The 25800-nt window shown below is 37.1% G+C and overlaps 1 protein-coding gene and 1 long non-coding RNA gene across 6 annotated transcripts in view; one reads left to right on the top strand and one right to left on the bottom strand.

Annotated features, from left to right (window-relative positions):
- rabgap1l (RAB GTPase activating protein 1-like) overlaps window positions 1–25800 on the bottom strand; it is an 88100-nt gene that overhangs the window by 3350 nt on the left and 58950 nt on the right. Inside the window, exons 17-25 of one of the 5 annotated variants that reach the window (XM_082138821.1) lie at window positions 23486–23629; window positions 19609–19650; window positions 13250–13378; window positions 4409–4501; window positions 1859–1969; window positions 1676–1780; window positions 1500–1583; window positions 379–450; window positions 107–304 (exon numbers count right to left, since the gene is read on the bottom strand). In XM_082138821.1, coding sequence (XP_081994947.1) covers window positions 107–304; window positions 379–450; window positions 1500–1583; window positions 1676–1780; window positions 1859–1969; window positions 4409–4501; window positions 13250–13378; window positions 19609–19650; window positions 23486–23629 — 978 coding nt within the window. Of the gene's footprint in view, window positions 1–106; window positions 305–378; window positions 451–1499; window positions 1584–1675; window positions 1781–1858; window positions 1970–3081; window positions 4389–4408; window positions 4502–9327; window positions 9585–13249; window positions 13379–14341; window positions 15514–19608; window positions 19651–23485; window positions 23630–25800 lie in introns of those variants that run through there. The other 4 variants (XM_082138823.1, XM_082138824.1, XM_082138825.1 and 1 more) reach the window with 4 other exon arrangements.
- LOC309475935 lies at window positions 6230–7642 on the top strand. The gene is made up of 2 exons (XR_014197895.1): window positions 6230–6573; window positions 6849–7642. It is a non-coding gene; the product is annotated as an uncharacterized lncRNA (long non-coding RNA).

Below are 25800 nucleotides of genomic sequence, written 5' to 3'. Positions count from 1 at the left end.
AATCCCAAATCTCCCTTTAAACAGATAAGAGTTGATTTTGACCTGCAGCTTGATTGTGTAAATCTATCATCACCGCTATGGTGTTATATATGCCGTGACGACTGACCTGGATCTTGCACTTAGCCTCCACCAGCTGGAGTTTGGTTTGCGCCAGCTCTAGCTCTAGCTCTCTCAGCTGGGCCTTGAGCGAGTCCTTCTCCTCATCCACGTCCGTGTCCCGGTTGTCCTGACTCACCGCAGGGATCTGCAGGGGTCCGTCTTTGCTGAACACTTCCCTACAGCGCTCACACGCCATCACTTTAGCCTGGAAGAACAAGAGATACCGATCGTCACATACTCAACAGAGCACATTAGAGCACTCAAAGACTAGTTACCCACCTTAACTATATCCAGTTCTTCTTTTGTGGACGCCTGCTGTTTCTCCAGCCTCGTACTCAACTGGGAACATATCTAACACAAACAAAAGACCATATTTCAGATCTTATTATACTCGATCCATCACAATAAATACTAAAAAAGAGATGTAAGATCCTGAAGATGTTATTTTAGCATCACTGCGATACTATTATAGTTTTTATTTCTAGCTTGATTTCCTTTTTTGTTATATTTTCTATTTTCATTTTCCAATTTCGATTTAGTTGAAGTTTTAGCCTTTTTTGTTGTTTTTAATCATTTTTTATTTATTTCTATAAAGTTTTTATTTCAGTTAAATAAATCAAGTTAAATAAAAAAAAAAATGTTTCTTGGCAAGCAACTAACTGAAATAAAACAAGTTTATATTTTAACATTTTATCTCAGTCATGTTGTTTTAGTGTTATTCGGATTTTTTTATTTTTTTTATTTTACTAGTTTGAACGTTTTTTTTTATTATATATTTTCCATTTTCATTTGAAATTTAAGTTTTTGTAATTTTTGGGTCAGGACCCACCCCGTCTGAGGGTTATATAATGATATAATGATATAATGATATATACTTAAATCGTTTGTATTGTTTTACTACGTACACAATTATTTTAAGTTCAGAAACATTTTGAGTCCATTTTAGTCGTGACAAAAAAACGTATGATATCCGAGGTATTTTTCCATGAGTCTGCTATGTTGGCTTAGTACATCAAGTTAAACTAAATGGAAATGAGATGTTTCCTTGGCAACTAACTGAAATAAAAGTAGTTTACATTTTTTAAACATTTTATTTCAGTCAGTATTATTTTAGTAATATTTTGAACTACCATTGATCCCATGATTCCATTTTAATAAAAATTTTATTTTGTTGTTTTTGTCATTTTTTATTTCAAATTTAGTTTCAGTTATAACTAAATTAAAATATAATTTTTTCCTTTTCAGTTAACATGTATTTTATTTCAAGCAACTAATGGTTTTTTTTATGGTGCTAGTTTCATTATTTTATATGCGTTAACTATAATCCCACTGCCCTGAAGTGAGGGGTGAATTTCGAGGATTATGGGATTTCTAGATATGTATGGGACACTCAAGCACACCTGTTTATACTCTGCTATGATAGCTGTGGTCTTCTTGATCTCTAACTCAGCTTTCTCCAGCTCTCTCCTGAACACTTCCTTCAGCTGAAAAGCAAAAACAGTCTCGTTCATGTCTGTAGCGGTTAAGTTTAATACTACATGGCATCAGAGACATTTAGAGTCCTCGATCCTCGTACCTGTGCCGTCTCCTCCTCTTGTCTTCTCTTCTCCTCCTCTGTCTCTACCAGACGTTGTTTAGTGTTGAGCAGTTCTTTGTTCAAAACATCAGCTTTGTCCTCGGCCTGAGAATGCAGCACTTTTAAACACACATGATCTAAACAAAAGCCAAATGTATAGTGTGTTAACTAGTGTAGAAATACCTGGTCCAGGTCATTCCTCAGTGCTATCTTGCTGGTCACCAGTTCATGGGCAAGATCATCGTTCTCCTGCTCCAGACGCATGCTGGCCTCCTGCAGTCGCCGGTTTTCTCTCTGCAGGGACACACACGCAGTTCATTTATTACTTTATGGAGGAGAACATGTGCAGGTTAACAGACGGAGACTGAAAAGACTGCGAGGCTAGCTTTGCACAAGCTACAGACTCAAATTTCACAAGCACTCACATGTAAGCATTACAAATGTGTATGGAAGTACATGATTGGGTAAACTGCACCGTTTTGCAATACATGAATGCAACAAATTAAAAGGACATATACTAATTTTGTCACAAAAATTCTCCTGTTGCAATATTTTTGACAGTTATTTTTTGTCAGCACAGAGCATTATTATTATTTTTTTTACAAAAAATTATTTAAAATTGCTATATAAAATAAAATTGCTATAATTTTATACTGTTATTACAATCTTTTACTATTTTAGAAGATTTTTTTAATTGTTTTTATACTTTATTTTCTATTATTATCTTATATATAGTAAAAATATATAGTAGTAAAAGATTATATCATTAAAAATTATAGATAGTAACAAATTAAGATAATTATAGGAAATAAAGAAGTATAAAAACAGTAAAATAATGCTAAAATAAATATTTTAATTACATATAGAATACATAAAGTTTAACTAAATAAATAGATAAATTATATAAAATGATAAAAGATTATTATTATAATATATTAAAAAAAAAATTATAATAGCAAATAAATAAATAGTAGCACAAATATTTAAATGACTAAAAGACTAATAATGGTAAAAATCATAGATGGTACTAAATCAAGTAATTAATAGCCAGATAATAATAATAATAAATAAAGATAATAATAGTAAAAAAGTGCATAAAATAGTAGAAGATTATAATTATAAAACATTATAGATAGACAAATAATATAATATAATAATGGCAAATAAAGATAACAATAGAAAAAAAATTGCAATTGTAAAAAATTATATATAGTAATAAGTTAAGATAACTGCAAATAAGATGATAAACAAGTAATTAATTAAGATAATAATAGCATGATTCCAAAATTATAATTTGAAAATATATAAAATGGTAAATGAAACGGCTCACATAGAATCGGCAATAGTAATTTCGTCAGAAATTGAATGCATTCATGCATGTTTGTATATTAAATATTCCAAAAATGTTTTAATTTGAATTATATTCCACATAACTCATAATTCAGTAGACTATCCCTCCCAAATAAAATCAGGAAACACAAAAAGCTGCACATTGACTACAAAACTTGACACTATAGGAGACTAGGAGCCATATGTAAAGAAACTTGAATCACATGCTGATCTAGGAACAGTTTTTCACATCCAGTCTTGAGAAATCACACTAAATGACCACAGTGTGACTTCTGCATTGCCTGATTAGAGAGCTGGCGTTGTCACAGGGAGTCTCCCACTGCCTCACATGACACACATTTCCTTATCAGGAAGGGGAAAGCTGTCATCTGACTTCCATTTACAAACACACACACACACACACACACACACACACACATTGCTGGTTAGTTTGTGCACAGCAGTTAATGTAACATGGAAGGCTTGAGGTCATCATTTGGAATGGATCAGAGAAACAAACACACACGCAGGCAGATGTTAGTAGCCAATGAGCGCTGGTGGGCTGAAGGCTTACCTGCACCGTCGACCCCAACACAGTGAACACTACACCCACTAGAACAAGAACCGCAGAGGCCTTCCCCATCCAGCACCGCTCGAAACATACAACACCGCCTGTCCATGCTCCACCCCCCGCCACAGATCATTGGTTAAATGGGTGAGTGAGGGAATCTCATTGGTTAGATGGGTGAGTGAGGGAGAGGGTAAACAGGAAGTGACAGCAAGGAAACCACTGAGTAATGGAGCTTCCTTTAATAGCATGCTTGGCTTTTCAACACTGCACGTTGCTTGTGAAAGCACACATTCATACAAATATATTTTTTTTAAATGTCAAAAAGTTATACATATTGCTTAGGATTACACATTTTATTTATTTTTCATGTGAAGAATATAAGCTTAAAAAATGTAAAAAAATAATACATTCAATTAAATGCGGTCAATTTAAATAAAAAAGCATGTTTTCTTTGCCTTTTATACATTTCAGTTAATGTAAACATGAGACTTAAATGTGCCAACAAAAACACAAAAGCTATGTCACAGCTTTTTTTTTTTTAAATGTATGATAAAAAAAATAAACAAGGCACTTAAATAAAAAAAAGTGTCACTTTTTCCTTCATTTAAATGCTCAAAAAATAAATTAAAATATTTGGTGTACAAAACTAGAATCTACAATGCGAATGTTTGGCGAGTGTTTAGCTCTTTCCCTGCGACGTACAGCGTCTGTGGTTTCCAGTGCAGCCCGCTACACAGTCCTGAGCTGAGACAGAGTGAGACGAAGATCAAGATGAACGTAGGAGGTGAGGATGAGGACTGGAGGAGGGGAGGCTAAATCAGGTTCCTGCTTACCTGATATCTGTCTATTGGGTCTTCCTGCTGCAGCTGGCTCTCTTTCAGAGACTGATACTCCTTCTCGAACTTCTTCAGCTTCTTTGTCGGCACCTAAGAAAGACAAGAAATCAGAGATCAGGTTTGTGAAATGTACAATATCTCACAAAAAACAGACATAAATATGTTGTTTAATACCTTTTAAATAAGTCAAAGCGCCCCCCACCAAAGAATGTATACACAATTACATACGCATTTACTATTAAAGGGATAGTTCACTCAAAAATGAAAATTCTGTCTTTACTCACTCACCCTCATGTCGTTCCAAACCCGTAAGACTATCGTTCATCTTCAGAACACAGATGAAGAATTTTTTGACGGAATCTGAGAGCTTTCTGTCCCTCCATTGACAGTCTATGCAATTTCAAGCCCCAGAAAGATAGTAAAGACATCATAAAAGTAATCCATCTGACTCCAGTGGTTAAATTTTACTATTTACATTTTATTCAAACCTCAATTTTATGAAGAGACGCAAGTGCTCGGTTAATGCAAAAAAGTATAAATCTCCAATGTGCGCTCATGCAACAATGTCAGCTCTCGAGTCAACACATCATGTGCATGCGTCATGGTGCTCTTGTGAACACGCGTTGGAGATTAATATTTTGTAAATAAAATGGTACATTTTGTTTGTTCGTTTTTTTGCACAAACAAAGCACTTGCGTCGCTTCATAAAATTGAGTCACATGGATTACTTTTATGATGTCTTTATCTTTCTGGGGCTTGAAAGTGGTACAGTGGTGTAGTTGCGTAGCCTGTCATTGGAGGGATAGAAATCTCTCAGATTTCATAAAAAAGATCTTCATTTGTGTTCCAAAGATGAATGAAATTCTTTCAGGTTTAGAACGACATGAGGATGAATAATGTATGACGGAATTTTCATTTTTAAGTGAGATATGCCTTTAATCTATTATATCAATTATATTTAATTTAATTTTAATTCATTATACTACAGGGCTTTTGAATGCTTGGTTCTGATTGGTTGACGAACGTTTAAGGTGTGCACTTTTTCAATTTTCATGGAAACGCACGGCTAAAGTAGTTGCAGGCCGGTCTTTACAGCCTATAGAACCAAAACCCACAACGACACTGACCGAGCAAAAAAATATAGTAAACAATAGGGTAGAAACAACAAACTATTTCCATGTTTTTTGCCACAAAATTAAATTTTATTATATGCGGAAAGCACATTCTCTCTTTCTCCCGCTCTCTCAAACGCACACACATACAGTACAGACACACACTCGCACATAAACGTGTTGTCAGCGCTGCTCTGAAGATTTCATCAGTAAAATAGTTTAACAACTTAAAAGCTACATGACATTTCTCACTAGTGATGTAATAACGGCGCTGTTTTTGGAGCAGATAAACTTAAAGTTTCACTATTAGTAGAGACGCTGTTGCCGAACACTGTTGAGTAAATACGCTTTACTATATTATATACAAAATAAACCATTCTTTATATTTCATGAAATGTTACACGTAACTTAAAAAATATAAAATTCTAAATAAAAAACATTATAGATATTATTATTTACAGGGCAGGACATTACTTAAAATATCAAGAGTACAAAATAAAAGGGAGGGAGGTCAAACTTACAAGATAAAGCATTATTATATATAAATATATAAACATGTCATTATTATCAGTGTTGCAAACATTAATGCTGCTTAATATTTTGTGGAAACCGTGATAAACTACCATTCACTAGTACTACCATTTCTTTTTTTTTTTAAGACATTTTATTCAGCAAGGGTGGATTAAATTGATCAAAAGTGACAGTAAAGACATTTAAAGGGATACTTTACCGTTTTTTCATATTAAACTATGTTATTCCCTTAACTAAGACGAGTTGATACATACCTCTCTCGTCTCAGTGCGTGCACTAAATCCCTCTGTCTTGCGGCGAAACTTTGTTAGCCCAGTTCATTTAATATGGGCCAAGCAGAGAAGCTACCAAACACCTCCACGTTTTCCCTATTTAAATACAGTTACTCGCGAAGTGTAACTCGACCTAGGACTGTGACACAAAACAAAACGTTGCGCTTTTCTAAGCGTGTAAAATGGATAACTATTTTGTATGGCGGAATACCATAGCAAGTGCTTGTAAGCACTTCGACTTGGCGCAGTAATATCTTCACTCGTGGAAAAATCCTCTCACCGGCCTCCGCTCCCTCTAGTGAAGATATTACTGCGCCAAGTCGAAGTGCTTACAAGCACTTGCTATGGTATTCCGCCATACAAAATAGTTATCCATTTTACACGCTTAGAAAAGCGCAACGTTTTGTTTTGTCACCGTTCTAGGTCGAGTTACACTTCGCGAGTAACTGTATTTAAATAGGGAAAACGTGGAGGTGTTTGGTAGCTTCTCTGCTTGGCCCATATTGAATGAACTGGGCTAAGCTAAGTTTCGCCGCAAGACAGAGGGATTTAGTGCACGCACTGAGACGAGAGAGGTATGTATCAACTCGTCTTAGTTAAGGGAATAACATAGTTTAATATGAAAAAACGGTAAAGTATCCATTTAAGATGTTACAAAAAGATTTCTATTTCAAAGAATTCTGAAAGAATTTCCACAAAAATGTTAAGCAGCAAAAACACTGATAATATGAACCATTAATTAATAAATCAGTATCAATAATAATTGAGCACCAAATCAGCATATTAAAATGATTTTTGAAGGATCATGCGTCACTTTTGTCTGGAGTAATGGCTAATATATAATTTTTCCACATACAGTATTTGGTAAGACACTAATCGACAAACAACGTGCAGCATTATGAGCTTCAAAAAACAAAATGATGCTCTTTCTACACTCCCTTAAAAAGCAAAACCATCTCAGGAGCCTTTAAAAGCGCAGCGCTCCTGTCTGTTGCTATGGCAGCATAGCCGGAGTTAGCATGGAGTCTCTGAGGGTGGAGCGCGCTGGCTCAGTGAAGCCAGTCCTGAGGGGATCTCTTCATCCGGGTTTACTCGCTGCCTTACTGCAGGGGACTTTGTTTATTACAGTCTTCATTCAGCAGGTCTGGGATCAGTTTTCATAAAGCCTTTCATAATTGGCTACTTCATTTGAGTTTGAAACTGCTCACACACAAAGCAGAAACGTGTACTGCCACCACAACAGCATTTTGAGGGCAAACAAACAGACGTTTGGAGTTTCCACAAAACATGCCTGCAAAACGTGTAGCATATCAACACAGTTCGCACTAGGGAAAGTCATTTCGAATCTCCATGTTTCCGCTTTATTCAGGTCCAAAAAACACAAAAGGAGCCTTTTTCTCTAATCTCTATCTGCATCACTTCTGCTGAACAGCAGCTCATTGTTGACCGTCATCCATGACACCATACAGTGTGTTTGACCTCTGACCTCAGGATGAGGGTCGCCGGAGCAAGAAACTACTGCACCACTTGTGTTATCAACGAAGCCACAATGGCACTCAAGGCTTTTTTTTTGGGCGGAGGGAAAGCAGTTGTAACGATGACAAGTCAAAAGCTTGCGCTTGAGTAAGCTGACTTCTCCTTTTGGGAAAAAAGGTTTCAAACAGCCACCTTTGCCTTTCTACTCCAGCACAAAGTGTCCGTTGTACTGTTCGGAGGAATGTGAACATGATACAAACTCTTCAGAACAGAGTCAACTAGGAGGATAAGCAAACAATTGATTCATAATATCAGGACAGCAAAGGAAAAGAGACAGAAAAAGAGAAAGGAGGGGTTTTGGGGGGATGCTCTAGGGAACTGGGTTATTGCTAGGCCAGTAATAGGTCATTCTGGGTGGTTGCCTGGGCCTCACTGTGTGTTTTCTAGGGAGCTTTGCTAGTAGTACAAGTCTAAAGAGCCCATCTCAAAATCTCTATTATATTATGGTGTCTAGATATCTCGTAAACTCGTTTTCTCTCCATTTTAACAAAAATATGAAATACACAAGGTATGTGCCAAAGTTTAATACTTATGGTTGGCTTAGGGACGCTTGCCTTAGAGACAGAGAGGAGTAAAAAGGAACAAGCAGCAGCCTATTAATCTGACAGTCAGTGGTGCAGATAAGAGACCAGGCATCATTAGATGAAGTGATGTTAGAAGAACATGCAGTCCGGATGTGCTGTGTACAGCCACAGACCACAGAATGACATGTTGAAATGGCACAACCAACATGGAAGTCAAGTTCTCAGTACAAATATTCATTTGGTTTAACACTCACAGCCTTATACATACGGAAAGTTTGTCGGAGATTTCACCTCAACAAACGTGGTCGGTGTAAATGACGAGTTTATATATACACCTACACAGGTATGAATGAGTAGCTGATCTCCATTTTCCATTCAAGTTGACATAAAGAGCACGTGTTAGTGATTTCCCACAAGTACATAGTGTAAAACAGTTGCGGTGGCAGTTTTTAGTATAAGTTCTTGCTGTTACAAACAAAGCAAGAACTGCAAAGCTTAATTTTGGTTTACTGGAATTTATTAAACCAATGCATTTGCCCGGACAATGTTTGAATATTTGGGTCACTAGGCTCATCTGAGTATTCAAAACATCTACTTGAGAGGGAAAAAAAAGTCACAACATGCAAAATTGCATTAGGTCGACACACATTCGCTTGCTCCTGAACACAGCCATGTTCTTCTTATTACCAACACACACACACAGAGACACACACACACACTACTTTCAACTCCAAGTTGGCATTCCTTGGAATAAGAAGATAATGGGGAAAATTGTACAGCCTTGTAATTTCATTACAGGACATTTCTCACCGAGCGGAAAGCCTGAGACAGTATCAGCTCTACAAGAAAAAGGCTTGAACAACAAAACTAGATGGCATTCTTGCTGCCAAATAATTTTTAGAAAGAAAAAAACAGTAAAAAGCCATTTGAGCGAGACTTACCACCGGTTTGGGTTTGGAGTTGGCCACCAGACTGGCAAAGAAATCCTCTTCATTAATCTGATTGATAACGTGAGCGTCGTAAGCGACTGTTATCGACACTTCCTGCATCATTTTGGCAAAGTTTCTGCGAGGAGCACTGAGCGAGACAGGTGAGCTTCGAGAAACGAAGGAGGGAGGGAGGAAGGAAGGAGGAGGAGAGAGCTGACAAGTCTGCCGAGACCGGGACCAGTTGACAAGTTTTTTACGGGTGAAAGCCAGCCCCTTGAGGCGGGAAATAAATGCAGGGGGGATGAACCATAGAGGAACACGCACTCACAAAAACACACCTGGTTTTGTCTTCCAAGTATTGTGTATTTCGCTCAGTTCCTTCAAAGCGATGAAGCTCTGTGCTCGTCCGCAGACTCTAAATTGCAAGTTATGCAGGCACGACTCTTACCGCCACGGTCTCATGGGTAACGGTGGTTACCACTGGAAATATGAAGAGCGAGGTAAGCGGAAAAGGTTGAAAGGCAGGGGGAATTTGGGTTTGTCAGACAAACCACAACGGGGTCTTCTAACTCCCCTGGTAGTTCTCGCTTTATCTTCTCATCTGACTGTCTAACGGGTCTTGTTTATTCTCCCAAGAAGAACTGAAGCCGGTCTGTTCCTGGTTTAATAAGTATCCAAGCGCAAACATCTAACAGCCAAAGACTCAAGATTGCATGTACCGGAGTTCTCCAAGGCTGATTCCTCTAAGCCGTTTCCAGTCTCCTTTCGATTAAGTCCCCTTTCAATAATGAAGAGGATGTGAAATTTGGAATTTGGCTCGTAATCCGCGGAGGGGGAAGTTCATACAGCTTGTGCTTTCGACGGGAGCAGGTGCCTTTGAATTCCATCACTCCGTAAGCGTATTACCCGGCGACTTGATCCTCTTTAAATTCACACCACTTCAAACAGAAACGACAGCTTTGCATTTCCTCTTCTTACACATGTGATTGGAAATGGTCGTGATCACGGGTGGCTGAAGTAATCTGTGCACAGCCTCATGGTTTATGTGTGTGCAGTGTCTGGTGTCCAGGTCTGATATGGAGATAACAGGCTTCACAAGGCTTCCTGTCCTTGCCACATAATCTCCTCCCTCCTAGCCGTATCATAAAAAACATCCAGACGACATCCCAGTGGCAGAATCTTCCAGAAACCAAAAAGATCAGTGTAAAAAGAGGGACGGTAAGTATAAAAATAACAGTTTTGAGGTGGAATGGCAGTCTAAACGTTGTTTATTCGCCCACTCCAGCGCTGATTTTGGATGAAACACCTCATTGATCTGCTCTCCTGCTTGCCTTTCACTTTTGTTTGCAGAAGATAAAGAGGAAAGTGTGACTAAGTACACATTTGCACACACACGGGTGCCAATGAGGCGTGGTCAGCGCAGACGCTGGGAGCAATGACGGTGCAAACTCACTTACGTGGGCAAAACGCCACTTGTCATGATGACGAGAAAATCCAGTTGCAAAATAAGAGGGATCAAACGGCTTGTGCTTATGGTCTTCTCTCGGACGAAAACAAAAACAACAGACTTGAGCAAATTGCAAGTATTCCAAACAGAGTGCATGGTGTAAATGTTTCAGGTGTAAACCCATCCTTCTAGTTAGGGAGTGGAAGAAATGTGACTCAAGGGTGCATGTAGGTGGGTGTGGACTTTAGGGAGTTGAAAGTGCCATACAAGGGAAAACAAAGGATAGTAATCCTAAAGACTCTGGTGTAAAATGAAGCTGGTCTCTCTTCGCTGAATCATTTGTAAGCTGATGAATGCACCTGTTACATCACCTCACTCAGATGCTGGTTTCCCACAGAGTGCATTTGACTCTCTGGTTTCTCATTTCTCTCTCGCTGTGTCCTAAATTCGGCCAAATACATGGTTCTCTGTCCAATCTCAGAGAATATAGCATAGCACATGATATACTAATTTACTTATATAAATATATATAAATATATAAAAATATATATATATATATAAATATATATATATATATATATATATATAATATGTAAAAGTTATATTTTTAGGACCACTAAGATTTTTATTTGTATTTTTTTTGTTGCATTGTGACATTATTATATTTTCTACTTTTTTTTACTTTTTATATATTTTTTCTTAAATTCTCATGATTAGAAAAATATTTAAAGTATTACAGAAGTTAAAATCAGCAAAAATTAAAAGCACAAATTATTATATTACAGCCTATAGCCGCTGAGAGGCTAAGCAGCAGGAAATAACCCATGACGTGTTCCCATGCGTTTAAAATCCATGAACGTTTATTGACAAGATGTGATATGCAGACAGAAAACACTTGACGATCAGAAACTATTAGAAACGGTAGAAATGGTCAACAGAAAGTGAGCGTTCCTGGCTACTCACCCCCTCTCTACACGGCCTATATAAAAACAGTAAACACTACCAGGTAAATACCCACCTACACCCAACTACCCGGAAATACATACTCAAAATACAAAATAAAAAGACAAACATTTTCTGCACTTACAGTAACATTACAATATAATTTATTATAATTAATATATTACAAATATATATATAAATATATACGCGAAGCGGAGGGGTCTTGATCAGCCTGAAGGGGTTGTATTCGCTATAACAACCGCCTCGCACTACATTATCCCGCTTATTACATGGCTACCTACCAAATAAATCAATAATTTGACACAAAATATTGATTTAAAAAGGAGTTTATTGATTTAAAAACGATTGTATTGCTTCCGCTAAAGAAAATAGTCCGTTCCGTCTCTACGGTTAGAATCCTGCGTCCATAGCAACGCTCTGTTTTCCATGGCAACACACTGTGTTATACTTAGCAGTGGTCTGTTATCAAGAAATAACAGACCGCATTCTACATTAGAATTCAACCAAGCCATGTAATAAATATATATATACACTGCAATTAATTCAGACATCATTGAGAATGTTTTGTCCAAACAGTGTTGCTAAAGGGATATTTTCTTGGATTTGCAAAGTATGCAAATAAATATGTCTCCTGTCTCTGCATACTGAGTGAGTCTCATGAAATCTAGCCGCATCCAAGAGAATATCCCTTTAGCAACACTGTTTGGACAAAACATTCTCAATGATGTCTGAATTAATTGCAGTGTTCAAACAGACATCCCTAGTTAAACACTGCATTATACAATTACTGCATTACTGAAGCACAGCAGTGAGTGACTGGGGGGCACAGGAAATCCTGCTGTTAGTGCATTTACAGAGAGGAGAGAGAGAGAGAAATACAAGGGAGCAGATGAACTCAGTATCATCTCGATCTCTACTCCTCCTTCCTTCCTGAACACGCACACTCAACAACACACCCCTGCCCCAAATAAAATGTAATCTATGGAAGAGGCACTAACTCCAGAAGAAAGTGGGTTAGAGTGTATAGAAGTCGTGTGGAATGGGTTTGAGGCACAGAATTGTGTTGTGTTTATCCTTGAGTCCTAACACCACCTTGCCTCAATGGAGCCTTGAAACGCAGACAAGGTCTCTGCATTCTCTGAATAACTGCAGGCTAGCTCTGTGTTGTAGCGCTTCAAATTTCTCAAACAATGCAAAAGCGACCTGGAATTGCATAATTAACTCCTTCAATACAAGTCCATAAGTTTTCACCCATTTCATCATCTGTAAATATGACCGCTTGGACAACTAACAGGACACCTCTTCACTATAAACAACACAATTTGAAATATCATTCATGTTCAAAGCAAGTATAAATGCTTCAATATAATATTTATGGCTGTGGGTTTGTTAAAATCAATAGAAATCAACTAATACTGGCACTAAAATAATAGCAAATTATCAAATCAAATAAACGATTAATAAATGCACATTTGTTTCTGATGGTGAGTGCTTTGAAAGATGTTTTGAGTTGGTATTTTTTACCTTGATATTGCAGGCCTGCTCCATAAGGCGCCGAGCGTTCTCTGCCGCCCTGTAGCGTTTCGGGAGCTGGACCCGGAAAAATTTCAGCGCACCCTCAAAGTCGGCCTGTAGCAGATCTTCCTTGGAGGTCTGCATGCACAGAAAAACAGAACTGGTTTAGGGTCATTTCAGGAAATCAACCTGATAAGCAGCCTTAAAAGGAACTTAGCCTGGTGATTATTTTCCGTTTAGTGTTTGCATTTCCCTTTTATGATGTGAACCCGACAACCAAACAACATCGAGCAGAATTCAAAAGACCAGTGTTTGTGTCATAATTTGCCACATCTGATATTGCAGCTATTAAACATGTCCATCTATCCAGTGACAAAATGAGTGAGGAGACTTGCACAGTTACAACATCATGACTAGGGAGTACCAATATTAAAAGCCTGGCCAATAGTGATAAGCCAAAAATCATTTTTATTTTATGGCTGACAAGCGATATTTGGCCAAACCATAAATCTACACTTTGCTAACAAAAAAGAAACATTAAAAAATAAAGTGTTTGTATGCTGCAAGTGAATGTATTGCACTGAAGCATCAAAGCATTATGAAAAAATAAATATACATAAAAATAATAGAATGTTGTAAGTGACTTCAGGGCATTAAATAAATTAATAAATTAATAATAAAAAATAAAAAAATAGTTTGTATGCTGCAAGTGAAATAAAGGCATCAGCATTATTAATACAATAATAAATAAATAAAAAAAGCTTTAAAATAAACATAATAGTTAGTATGGTGCAAGTGAACTTAAGACATCAAAGCATTAAATACTTGAATACTAAAATGCATAAATTGAATGATTAATTAAAACATTAAAACAATGTTTGTATACTGCAAGTGAACTCAAGGCAATGCATTATTAATAAAATATGTTGCTGATATAATTACATCAAAAAAGACATTGCCTTCAACAGGATGACAAATAAAAGCCCTTTCCTACATAAACGCATACAAAGGTCACACAAGCAGCCTGATAAGAGTCACATATCATGCGAAAGATGTAAACAAAGATGAAGATGACTTCTATTTGCAGCAGCCGCCCCTCACCGCCAGCAGTCGGGGCACAAACAGGCGGTGACCCATGCCTAGCAGCCCCATGACTCTTTCAGTAGAGTCATTGACCGGCCCAGCCTTGTCCTCTCCACCGGCCCCTTCCTCAAGCCTCCTCATGGTGGGTGGGATCTGAGCCCATAGAGGTGGTGAAGGCAAATCTCTCTCTGGGGTCAGAGGTGAAAGAGCCTCTTGGGCTCCTCCAGAATCCCCAGCATCGTCCTCCCACAGAGGCTCTGGGGCTGACTTGGAGTCAGCCACGTTGATGTCCCGAGACGGAGCCCAATCTTGGAAAAGTTTAGTCCAGGCGGTTGATTTGGTAGCACTAAAGCAGTCTCGGCAAGTGCGTCGGTGTCATTCGATCATGATTCGACGAGTGTGAGCATGTGGCGTCAAAAACCGGAGCGGGGATTCACACTTATAATGATCCATTTTGGGTCTGCAATGTAAACACTATTGGAGACCACGCCTAGTTTAAAAGACGCCAGAACCAAGCCGAACCAAAAGTGGCTTTACATGTTTCAAGAGACATAAAGCTATGGTCCTGGTTTATCATTGGCCGGCTCCTCCCGAATTCCCAAATTTGCAATCTGTTGCCTGGCAACAGGCAGGAGGAGAGTCGCGTGGTGCCGTCGAGACAGCACGTCTTCCGTGTTTTGCTAGTCTTCAAAGGATTTCAGTCCTGGAGCTTACGAGGCACTTCGAGGCGGAAACCAGAGCAAGTTAAGTGCATCAGAGTTGTTGTCAGGTAGATTCTGCTCTCTGTCAAGGTGCATCGAGAGAGAGCGAAATCCTCATTCTCGTCCAGTCGAGCCTGCGGATAAGAGTACATGGACAACACGTCTTCTGCCATCCTGTTGTGGTCAAGAAGTGGCCGGGTGGTCCATCCAGAATCCCTAACTGTGGGATGAAGGTGAAGAGATGTGAGACTGGGTGGTTGTTGTCTTCTCGTCTTCAGGCCTTCGTTACCTCAGCTTCAGTGGCTTCTCTGTTTCGCTTTCCTGATCGAGCCAGTCAGAGCGTCGGTAGGGAAAGTCAACAAGCGCATGAGAGGAAAACGGGGAGGGAGAGACGCGCACAGAGATGCTGTCGATGCTAGAAAAGGCGGCGGGGTGGCGGAAAGGGAGGAGGAGAGGAAGATAGGAGGGGCGTTGCGAGGGAATGGGAGACCGTGGACGAATGGACAGTGGACATAGTCGAGGATCCAATGCAACTCATGCTAAATGCTAATTGCTGCTGTATGCTTGCTAAGGGAAGAGGCGGACAGGCAGGGGGACATGTGGAGAAACAGAGTGCGAGGTGGGGGGGGGGGGGGGGGGGGGGTGGAGCAGGAGGGACAGAGAGAGAGAGAGAGAAAGGAGGAGGAGAGGGTTTAGGAGCCTTTGGGGAGAATGTCGTAATGGTTAGCCAATAGGAGCGAGGCAGTGCAACCCCCTCTAGCTCCCCTCACGCTCGCTCTCTATTAATGCACATCTCTTGCTTCCTTGCACGCACATTCACATCATTCAACGCTCTGCTTCTGTCCACCCGCCTTCACTGTTTCTTATGTTTCCATTTAAACACAGCGGGAAAATAGCAAAACATACTAACAATATTTTTTCACAAGCCCCCTACTTAAGTACCTATATTACAGGAAACATTATAACTGAATCAGTGAGGAAATTACAATAAGCATACATTGACAAAATCTGTCAAGAATATGCTGCAGGGAAAAAACTAAAATAATAATAATAATAATATATTAATTAATTCATATTTGCCCAAAAAAATTCTACAAAAATACTGGATTACAGTAACAAAAATTATACTTAGAATCTCTACAGAGAAAACATTCCAATGCATTATGACAAAGTGAATGAATAATTTAATCAAGTAAATAAAGGTTGATTATTATATTTTTATATTATAATTTATTATATTAAAACACACACACACACACATTTATACATACATTTATATATATATATATATATATATACACACACATTATATATATATATGTGTGTGTGTGTGTATATATACACACACATACATTTATATATATATATATGTGTGTGTGTGTGTGTGTGTGTGTGTGTGTGTGTGTGTATAGAAAACATTCCAATGCATTATGACAAAGTGAATGAATATTATATTATAATTTATTATATTAAAACACACACACACACATACACACACATATATATATACATATATATATATATATATATATATATATATATATATATATAAATGTATGTATAAATGTGTGTGTGTGTGTGCATTTATATATACATACACATATTCATATACACACACACACATATATATATATATATATATATGTGTGTATGTATGTGTGTGTGTGTGTGTGTGTGTGTGTGTGTGTGTGTGTGTGTGTGTGTGTGTGTGTGTGTGTGTGTGTGTGTGTGTGTGTGTGTGTAAGTATATATATATATATATGTATGTATAATGCAGACCGTATGCAGAAAATCATGACGTGTTATAGTATCTTAATCTTAATTTTAATCTTAACGCCTTGAAGTCACATTTAGATTAGAACTGGGTGATAACGGTTTATATTTTGCGCTGATATAAACAATGACATGAGAGAACATTTGTCATGACTAATTATATCATCAGGCTTGTGTAATTGGAGTACCATAAGATTTGATGATTATTTACAAATATTCTCATAGTCCCTCTTTAATGAACACATGGATTTTAAAGAGCCTTAAAAAGAAACCAGAGAATCCTATTCTGGTTCTCACATCTGCTGTAATTACAGAACAGGGCAGTGGAGTCTATTTCTCAACATTAAATCAGCGGATATATCCTCGTCTCCTCTATAGGTTGGCTCAGACACATTCAGGGCAGCGCAGCCCACTCTTGCAATAGCGCCATTTGTCATTCTGTCAGTGCAGCTTACACAAAGGTGTGGCTTTGTGGATGAAGCTAATGTATTTGTGCTGAGAACACCGTTAAAAAGCTTTGCAGCAGACAGTATTGGCCAACCGATAATGGCACACCGCCCTTTAAATCGCAGTGGAAATTGAATATACACTTTATTCACAACCACTATAAGAGACTATGAAAATATATGAAGAGTTCAGATGCAAAAGCATCTAAGTGCCATATGAAATTTTCTTCTAAAATTATCATTTTTATCAAGCTCGTATATTTAAGTTCAGTAATTGCACTTAAATGGCAATGGAAATTACCTATTAATTGTCATTTAAATGAAATTACTGACCTTAAATATACGAGCTTGATAAAAATGATCATTTTAGAAGAAAATTTCATATGGCACTTAGATGCTTTTGCATCTGAACTGTTCATATGTAGTTTATAAGTGGATTATGTTCCGAAAAGCATAACGCACTCTGTTTTACCATCCAAATGTGATCAATTTTGAGTGAGCTTTGCTTGTAAATCTCTAAAAAGCACCATGCTATATAGTATTAATGCACCACATATAGTGCTGTATCAATAGAGCCATAGTGGCATTACTGGGCTAATGACCCACAGCTGCATACTGTGTCATCCATAGTGTCGCTGATGATCAATAATGCCGCCACAACAACAAAACCAAATGCACGCATAGATCACTCCGACAGCAGCCATGCGGTTCGGATCAAATTTGTTATTATGTTGTGAGAACGAGCCAATGTATCGTATGAAAGGAAAAATGCCAGTTAGAAAAGACTGCGCGAAAAGTGATAAACTGAGGTTATTTCCTGTTCACACAGCATTTCTTAACCTGTTTTCATGTGTCGTTTCTGTATTATATTAAAATTATATTGAATATATATATATATAATTAAACGCATTAAGTTATTTATTATATGTATATATTATTAAGTGTGTGTGAATATATATATATATATATATATATATATATATATATATATACACACACACACACACATATTATTATTATTTTTTATATTATGTTTTAAAATACTCAGACTAAAGTTACTTTTTTATTGATTACATGATTACTGTACATTTTATTGATTACATGATTACATGTTATTCTCACAATGGCAGTAAACTATTTATAATTCATTGTTTCTCCTTACTACAAATTTTTTATCGTTTAAATGTTCCTTTGTAAAAACGCCTACTGCTTATATACATTAAGGATATCTTCAGGGTTTGTGGAATTGCACACAAAGACCCATAATAATGACATGAAATGCAGGTATATTTTCTTTCTCTTTGTATTTTTATATCAATATGGTTTAAGATTATCCTATTCAAATCAACGTGATAAACAAGTTAGGTCAAAAGTAATCTAGAAGTAATCAAAAAGTAGTCTGATTATATTACCTAAAATGTGTAATGTAATGGATTACATTACAAGTTTTGTCATGTCATTTATAACCAGTAACCGACTATAATTTGTAAGTAATCTACCCAGCACTGTATATATGCATATAACTTAATAAATGGACCCAGAAACATTTGATTACTTGATTACAGTAATGAAAATACTATCATAATATATTTTATATATATATCGACTGTGATTCATATGATTACATATATGATTATGGTATTATATTATGATATATGAAGTGTTTCAGTAATATTACTCATAGCAAAACCTAAGGTATCAGAAAGACACTACTTGATTATTTTAGTCTCGCATGTATAGGTCTGTGCACAGCAAACATTTGGGTTTAAAAAAAATCAAGGCAATATTTCTTCTGACCGGCAGAGGGAGACACACTCAATATGTTTTTATTCCTGCTGCATATTAAACTAAAAGCATCAATACTTCACCCAGGTTTCCCACACTTTTAAACAATTTCTATGACTCATTATTAGGATTAAAAAAAACAGTGTTGTTATTGTTAAATGAAAATTAGAAATGTCACCTTGGCAACTATCTGAAATTAGTTAACGTTGAAGTACTGAAATAACAAACAAAAACTGGAATAAAAATAAATTAAAGCTATATATAAAATAATAAAAATGATAAAAAGCACTGCTCACAAAGAACAATGTCTAGCTAATAGTTTAAATCTTAAACTAGCCTCACTTTTTATGGATCTTATTCATTTACATAAGCTTTCCAATTTTTCATAATTTCATCAAATATAACAGTAATCATTTTAAAGACGACTGCACTCACAAAAAAGCAATTTCTAACCAATGAAATATTTTAAACCCAAGCTTAACTAGACACATTTGCATGACTTTTTACTGATTTTATTACTTTCCCTCAGTTTTCCAAACAATTTAAAACAAGGAGATGTAAGCGTAGTGATGTGCAGTACCTTCAGAAGAGCCAGCGCCACATTGAAGATGATGTTCAACCCCTGTAAAGACATTGAAAATAAATTACACGCACAAAAACAAACACACAGAAGAATTTATTTGAACATCAAACTGCCTGGAACTACAAAACGGGCCACATACAAAGGGCGTTTTATTGTAATAAAGACGATACAGTTTGGAATAAATGGTTCGGAAGGGCTGAACGCTCTACTAGCAATGGGAAGTGCGATGTCGAACGCATTTGCATTTCCTAAAATAGCTCGAATCATACAAAGAGCTCAAATGTGTGGGAGTGACAGGAGCTGAAGGAAGAGGCAAACAATCTCGCTCGCACACGCTCAGGTGGACTGACAGGCAGGTTGATGTGCACAGGCACAGTGAAGGACGTGCGGGAGGTGCTGTGTGTGTGTGTGTGTGTGTGTGTGTGTCAGAGGGGAGCAGGTGGCATCGCAGTAGCGAGCGGAGAAGCAATGCTGAAGTCAGCTCCGCATGGAAACACCCGTCTCGAGCATCGCTTAGAGGACCCGTTCACATGGCAACACAGAGCTAAAAATATCTCATGTTCTCTATTAATAACAGACGGCAGAAAGAATCTCTTCCCGACAGGCTCTAGATGGCGCTAGGGGGCTAAATGGAAATTGCAGGGGGGATAATTGTGTGTGTTTGTTGAGGGAGGGATCAGACTTTTCTCTTTGGCTTTGGAGCTGTACACTTTTGGTTATGCAAGAAATATGATTTTATATATGTGTGTGTATAATATATATATATATATATATATATATATATATATAATATAATTGGACCCTAAACTAAAGTGTTACCATTTATATATATATGGTAACACTTCAGTTTAGGGTCCAATTCTTACTATTAACTAGTTTCTTTTAGCATGCATATTACTAGGATATTGTCTGTTTATTAGTACTTATAAAGCACATATTAATAACTTATTCTGCATGACCATATTCTACATCCTTAATCCTTCCCTACCTAAACTTAACAACTACCTTACTTGCTATTAATAAGGAGTAATTAGGAGTTTATTGAGGCAAAATTCATAGTTAATAGTGAGAATTGGACCCTAATCTAAAGTGTGACCTAAAAAATATATAATAATGTGAACAAATATGGATGAATTCAAATAATGGCATGACAATTAACAGAAAAGTCAAGTCGACGTACTACGATTGATTGTTATAATCAATATAGCCAAACTATCTGTATTTACATTTACAGGAAATCATGCAAAGCAACTTACAACAACCTGAGCATATCATCCTTCATCAACTTGAAGAGCCACTATAGAATGTTACAAAATTGCAGTAATTCATTTCAGTAACTATTGAGAATAGTCTTTGTTTGTTTGTAGTTTGGGGTCGGTAAGATTTGTAATGCTACTGAAAGAAGTCTCTTATTTAAAGGGCTCATGACATGAGAAGGGAAATTTGCCTTGATCTTTTGACATATAAGAGGTCGCTTCTTAAGACCTCAATGTATAATTTTGTTATGTCTGCATATGTTTTTTTGAATCTCAAAGTAAAACTAATCCATTCATTTTAATCTTGTTTTGAACACATAGTGAATAAACTAAATGAGAGATTCCTAGAAAGTGTGTATTTGAACCTGTTAAGGTGAATCGGCACACAAGTTGGCACTAGTGGAAGTGTCTCAGGTTAAAAAGAAGAATAAAAAAACAACCACCACCAGATATATGCATTTAAATATAAGACCTACTTACAGATATCTAGTTAACTAGTTTAAAAAGTTATCTTTCAAACATTTTATGCATGTAACCTTACAAATTTTGGAGAGTCCAATTGTTATTTAATTCTCAATAGCACTCGCTGAGTCAACCTGACTTTGTTTCCCAATGGTCTGATAACAAATCCTGTGAGTCCTTGGTCCCAAGAGATATTGAAAGGCAGCCAATCAGATTAGAGCTTACCAAAGTGAGAAAGAGCTTTCCGGTTTTGCGTGCGATAGCATTAGACGATCAGTGAACGATTTTCTTTGGATTAGTATTTTGGGACAAAACGGAATACAAATAAACTGAAATGTAAATATGATTAGGGAAAGATTGCATACATTTAGAGCAAGTTACTCAAAAGTAAAGGCAGAGCCTCAAAAGTAAAGGCAGAACATTAAATGAATTAGAGATGAACTGATAGATGGATAAGAAGAGAGAGAGGTGTCTTGCAAGCATCTAACAGATTCTCATCATGCGATTCATTGACTGAGACAGGCTGAGGAAACTTTTAATTGTCTTGCCTCGGGCTACCACAGACGCTGAATGAAAGGAAAAGGGGAGAAAAGCGATGGGGAAAAAAAATAAAAGGAAAAGCTCTCAGAGGAGCAGAAAGGTCGAAGCGTTACTTTTGGAAAGACACAAAGCCCATTTCTAAGAAGTCAAAGATGCTTGCTTTGGGAAATCGAACGGAGTTCAAGAAGTTTAGAAACTACTGAACTTTCCATCAGTTCAATGTGCTATTCAAAACCCAACACAACTACACTATTTATTTAGACAGAAAAGAAATACATTTTAAAAACCTGGAAGCAATATCTTTAACAGCTTTCATAAATCTAGGTTATTGTAAATTTCCACATATACTCTTACATTTTTAGCTATTAAAATTGTATAGATAATAATACAAGTAACTGCTATAATAATTAATCACAAAGAAGCCAGTATTTTAAATCTGATCATACTTTACAGATTTGATTAATTTTCATAACTTTTCCTGTCATTCATAATTAGAATAAGATTTTTTTTTATAATAATTTTGAAGAAATCACATGCACTAAGAGCCATTTCTAGCCAATTGCATAATTTACACTTGAGCATAACTAGATTAATTTCAATTACTTTTTACAGGTTTTTATTAAGTTTCCCTGATTTGATTAATTTCTCGGTTTAGCATTAGGCCTTAAATATAGCATTATAATTATGACCTAAGAAAGATGAATAAATTCATAGCATTCATTAATCTAGGTTTATCATAATTTCTACATAAATCACATTTTTAACATTTTAAGTTGTATAGATTGATTAATGCAAAATGAACAAACATAAAATAACAATGAACAATATACAGTATACTTAGAAACTACTGTACACAGTACAAAAATATTTTCATGATTTGTTATCACAACATTATTTCTTTTGTCAAATCAACTTAGATAATTCATGTGGTTCAGATAACATAATATTTTGAGTTCCTGTTGATTAAAGCAATGTCCTTTATTACATTAACAAAAAATAAATATTTCAATGAACTAAAAAATGTTATGGTAGGTTACTTACTTTTTTTAAGTTAAACCAACAATATTTTTTACAGTGTAACATTAACAATTACTAAATGTATTAAATCACGAAACTTGTGCACCTAAGTCCTGCGATAAACCAGTGCAGTATCCAAATGTTATGCTTTTGCCCTGACCAGACATGAACGTGACAAGCAATGTACAAACGAAACATTCGGTCTCATTTACTAATAATCGCACAAGTTGCTTACTAGGACAAAAATTCCGGTAGATTCACAACAGGTGTGTATAACGGGTACGAACACATATCAATTTGTTCTCACTCTCATTTGATTGTTAATGAATACAGTCCTGCATCTAAATATGCCCACTTTTCTAATATATATAGTATGCGAACAAAGTGTGTAAAATGTGTATTATGTCCAAATGTACCAAAAATACCCACTAAAGTGTAGAATAGAGATGGTTAGAGAAAGATACCCAATGTCGGTGGCTCGATTTCTATTTATGTTGTGTTGCACTAGTTTAGTCTAACCCACAGTGACATCTTATTGGTTAAATGACTTGGTTAGGACATGGTTGCTGTAATTATGTGACTGGAAAAAGATTTATCACCTCGCACAGGAGCAGGTCGGTGATATGGAAGACCATGCAGAGAGGGAACTTGGCGGTAAACAGTGTTAAGAACCACTGGGACGCGTACATATGGGCCTCAAGGTTCAGGTCCTGGAAGCGAGACCAAAGGTCCGGCAACTGCTCCTGGAAAGAGGAAGTAGAGAAACAGGAATGGTTAGCGCAAGGGAAATTAACAAGCATGTTTTTATTAGGATGACAAAGTAATTGTATTTATTTTTTGAAGCAAAGGGGGTGGAGCTTGGAAGTGTGTCAAAACAAAAAGAAAAACAGACAATAGAAAGAATAATAGAAAAAATTTATATAATGCTAAATATAGAACGATAGACATATGTAAATAGACAGACAACAAAATGATAGAAAATGGACAGATAAAGCGATAAAATGACAGAGTTATGGCGCTTTTCCATTACCAGTACCAGCTCGACTCGACTCGACTCAGCTCGTCTCGGCTCGCTTTTCGCTCCGTTTTCCATTGCAGATAGTACCTCCACAATAGTACCTGGTCGTCATAGCGACGCCGCAGGAAACTGCCGTGACTTAATCTTTTACGGGAGACGCGCGAGACACACCCGCTACCCACACACACAGGACAATGGAGGAAATCGAGTGTATGCTGTTTTTGGATGTTTTTGTTTTTGCTGTTTTTTATTCAGGATACTCCGTCTGGCGCGTGCAATGATGACGCAGTGAATAGTGACGATTCTCTGTGACCAATCAGCAGTCTGCCGTGTTTTCACGTCACATTTTAGTATCGCCTCAGCTCGCTTGGAACCTCGCCGGAGGTGGTACGAAAAAAAGTACCTGGAAACAGGTACAGGTACAACTTTTACACAGTGGAAAACCAAACAGAGCCGAGTCGAGGCGAGCCGAGACGAGCTGGTACTGTGTAGTGGAAAAGCGCCATTAGACATGTAGACAGACAGACAGATAGAACAACAAGATAGACAGATAAATGTATGACAGACAGACAGACAGATAGACAGACAAACGATAGATAGAACAAGAGACAAAGATAAAATGATATATAGAATGTCAGACAGACTGACCCTTTTCTTTAGCCTGGGAAAACCCAGACAACTTCCGGCAAATTTAGATTTGCTCTGCAAGTAGTCTGGCAAAGAGCTCATTCAAGCCCATTTCTAATCCCTCGAAATCGCGGCACCAATCAGAAATGTTGGGGCGGGCTTTACACGATGGCGATCGCTCTGATTGGTTTTAGGTCTATCCAATTGCGCAGGCCAGGCGCAGCAACTTTTAAATGCATTATTATATTAATATTGCAAACACATGAGGACAGTCTCCATGAAAGAGCCACTGGCAGATGAACGTGCTACTACATTTCTCTCCGAAACGGTAGGAAATGATATAAGATTTAATAGAGGATTTTAACTGTGACAAGATGATTGACAGGGCAGTTTATGTGACAGGATGCACGCGACAGATCCGTCCGATAAAGATGACGAAGTAGTATGTCCCAAAGCTTGCCTACTTTTTTGCTACACATTCAAAAGTAAATACCTTTTCTTCACAAAAAGAGTACATACTTTTATGGCGTAGTGTAACTTAGGCGAATTGGGACGCAGCATATGGCTTTACACGATGACGATCGCTCTGATTGGTTTTAGGTCTATCCAATTGCGCCCAGAGGCATTTGAGCGACGTCCGTTGGTGACGCCCCTTTGGAAATGAGTTATTAATGAAGCTTTGCCAGACCATAACTCAGTTACTACTGAGAATGGTCTGGTTTTAACCAGGCTACCTTTTCTTTCCACCAGCTTTTAAAGGTGCACTGTGTAATATTTAGCGGCATCTAGTGGTGAGGTTGTGAATTGCAACCAACAGAAGTTACGGTGGCCGACAGGAAAAGATGTCGTCGTCTGAGATAGCAGAGAGTAGCCAGTTAAACAAGGTTTCTTTACAAAGATAAATGAAGAAATTAGGTTTACTTAATTATTCAGTAAAACGATATGTTATTGCGAATATTACTGCTAGTTGTTCATCACTGTGTCAGTGTTTTATTCGCTGACTTTAGCTGGCTTCTTTCCACGAAGAACAACATAGTGACGAAACGCATTTGTCCATGTTAGTGCTACTGTAAAAACATTTCAATGTAAAGGGACCCGTGGTGTATGTAGATAGAAATGGCTCATTCTAAGGTAATAAAAGCGTAACGGTTCAGTATGTAAGGTCTTTATATACCACTGAAAACAGTTATGTAAATTATATTGCATTTCTGTGTACAGATCCTCCTAAATATTACACAATGCACCTTTAAAGCATTTATTTCAGGAGTG

This window comes from Leuciscus leuciscus (genome assembly GCF_965113295.1).
Source record: "Leuciscus leuciscus genome assembly, chromosome: 15".
Lineage (NCBI taxonomy): Eukaryota > Metazoa > Chordata > Actinopteri > Cypriniformes > Leuciscidae > Leuciscus > Leuciscus leuciscus.
This window is presented reverse-complemented; position numbering and strand designations above follow the sequence as displayed.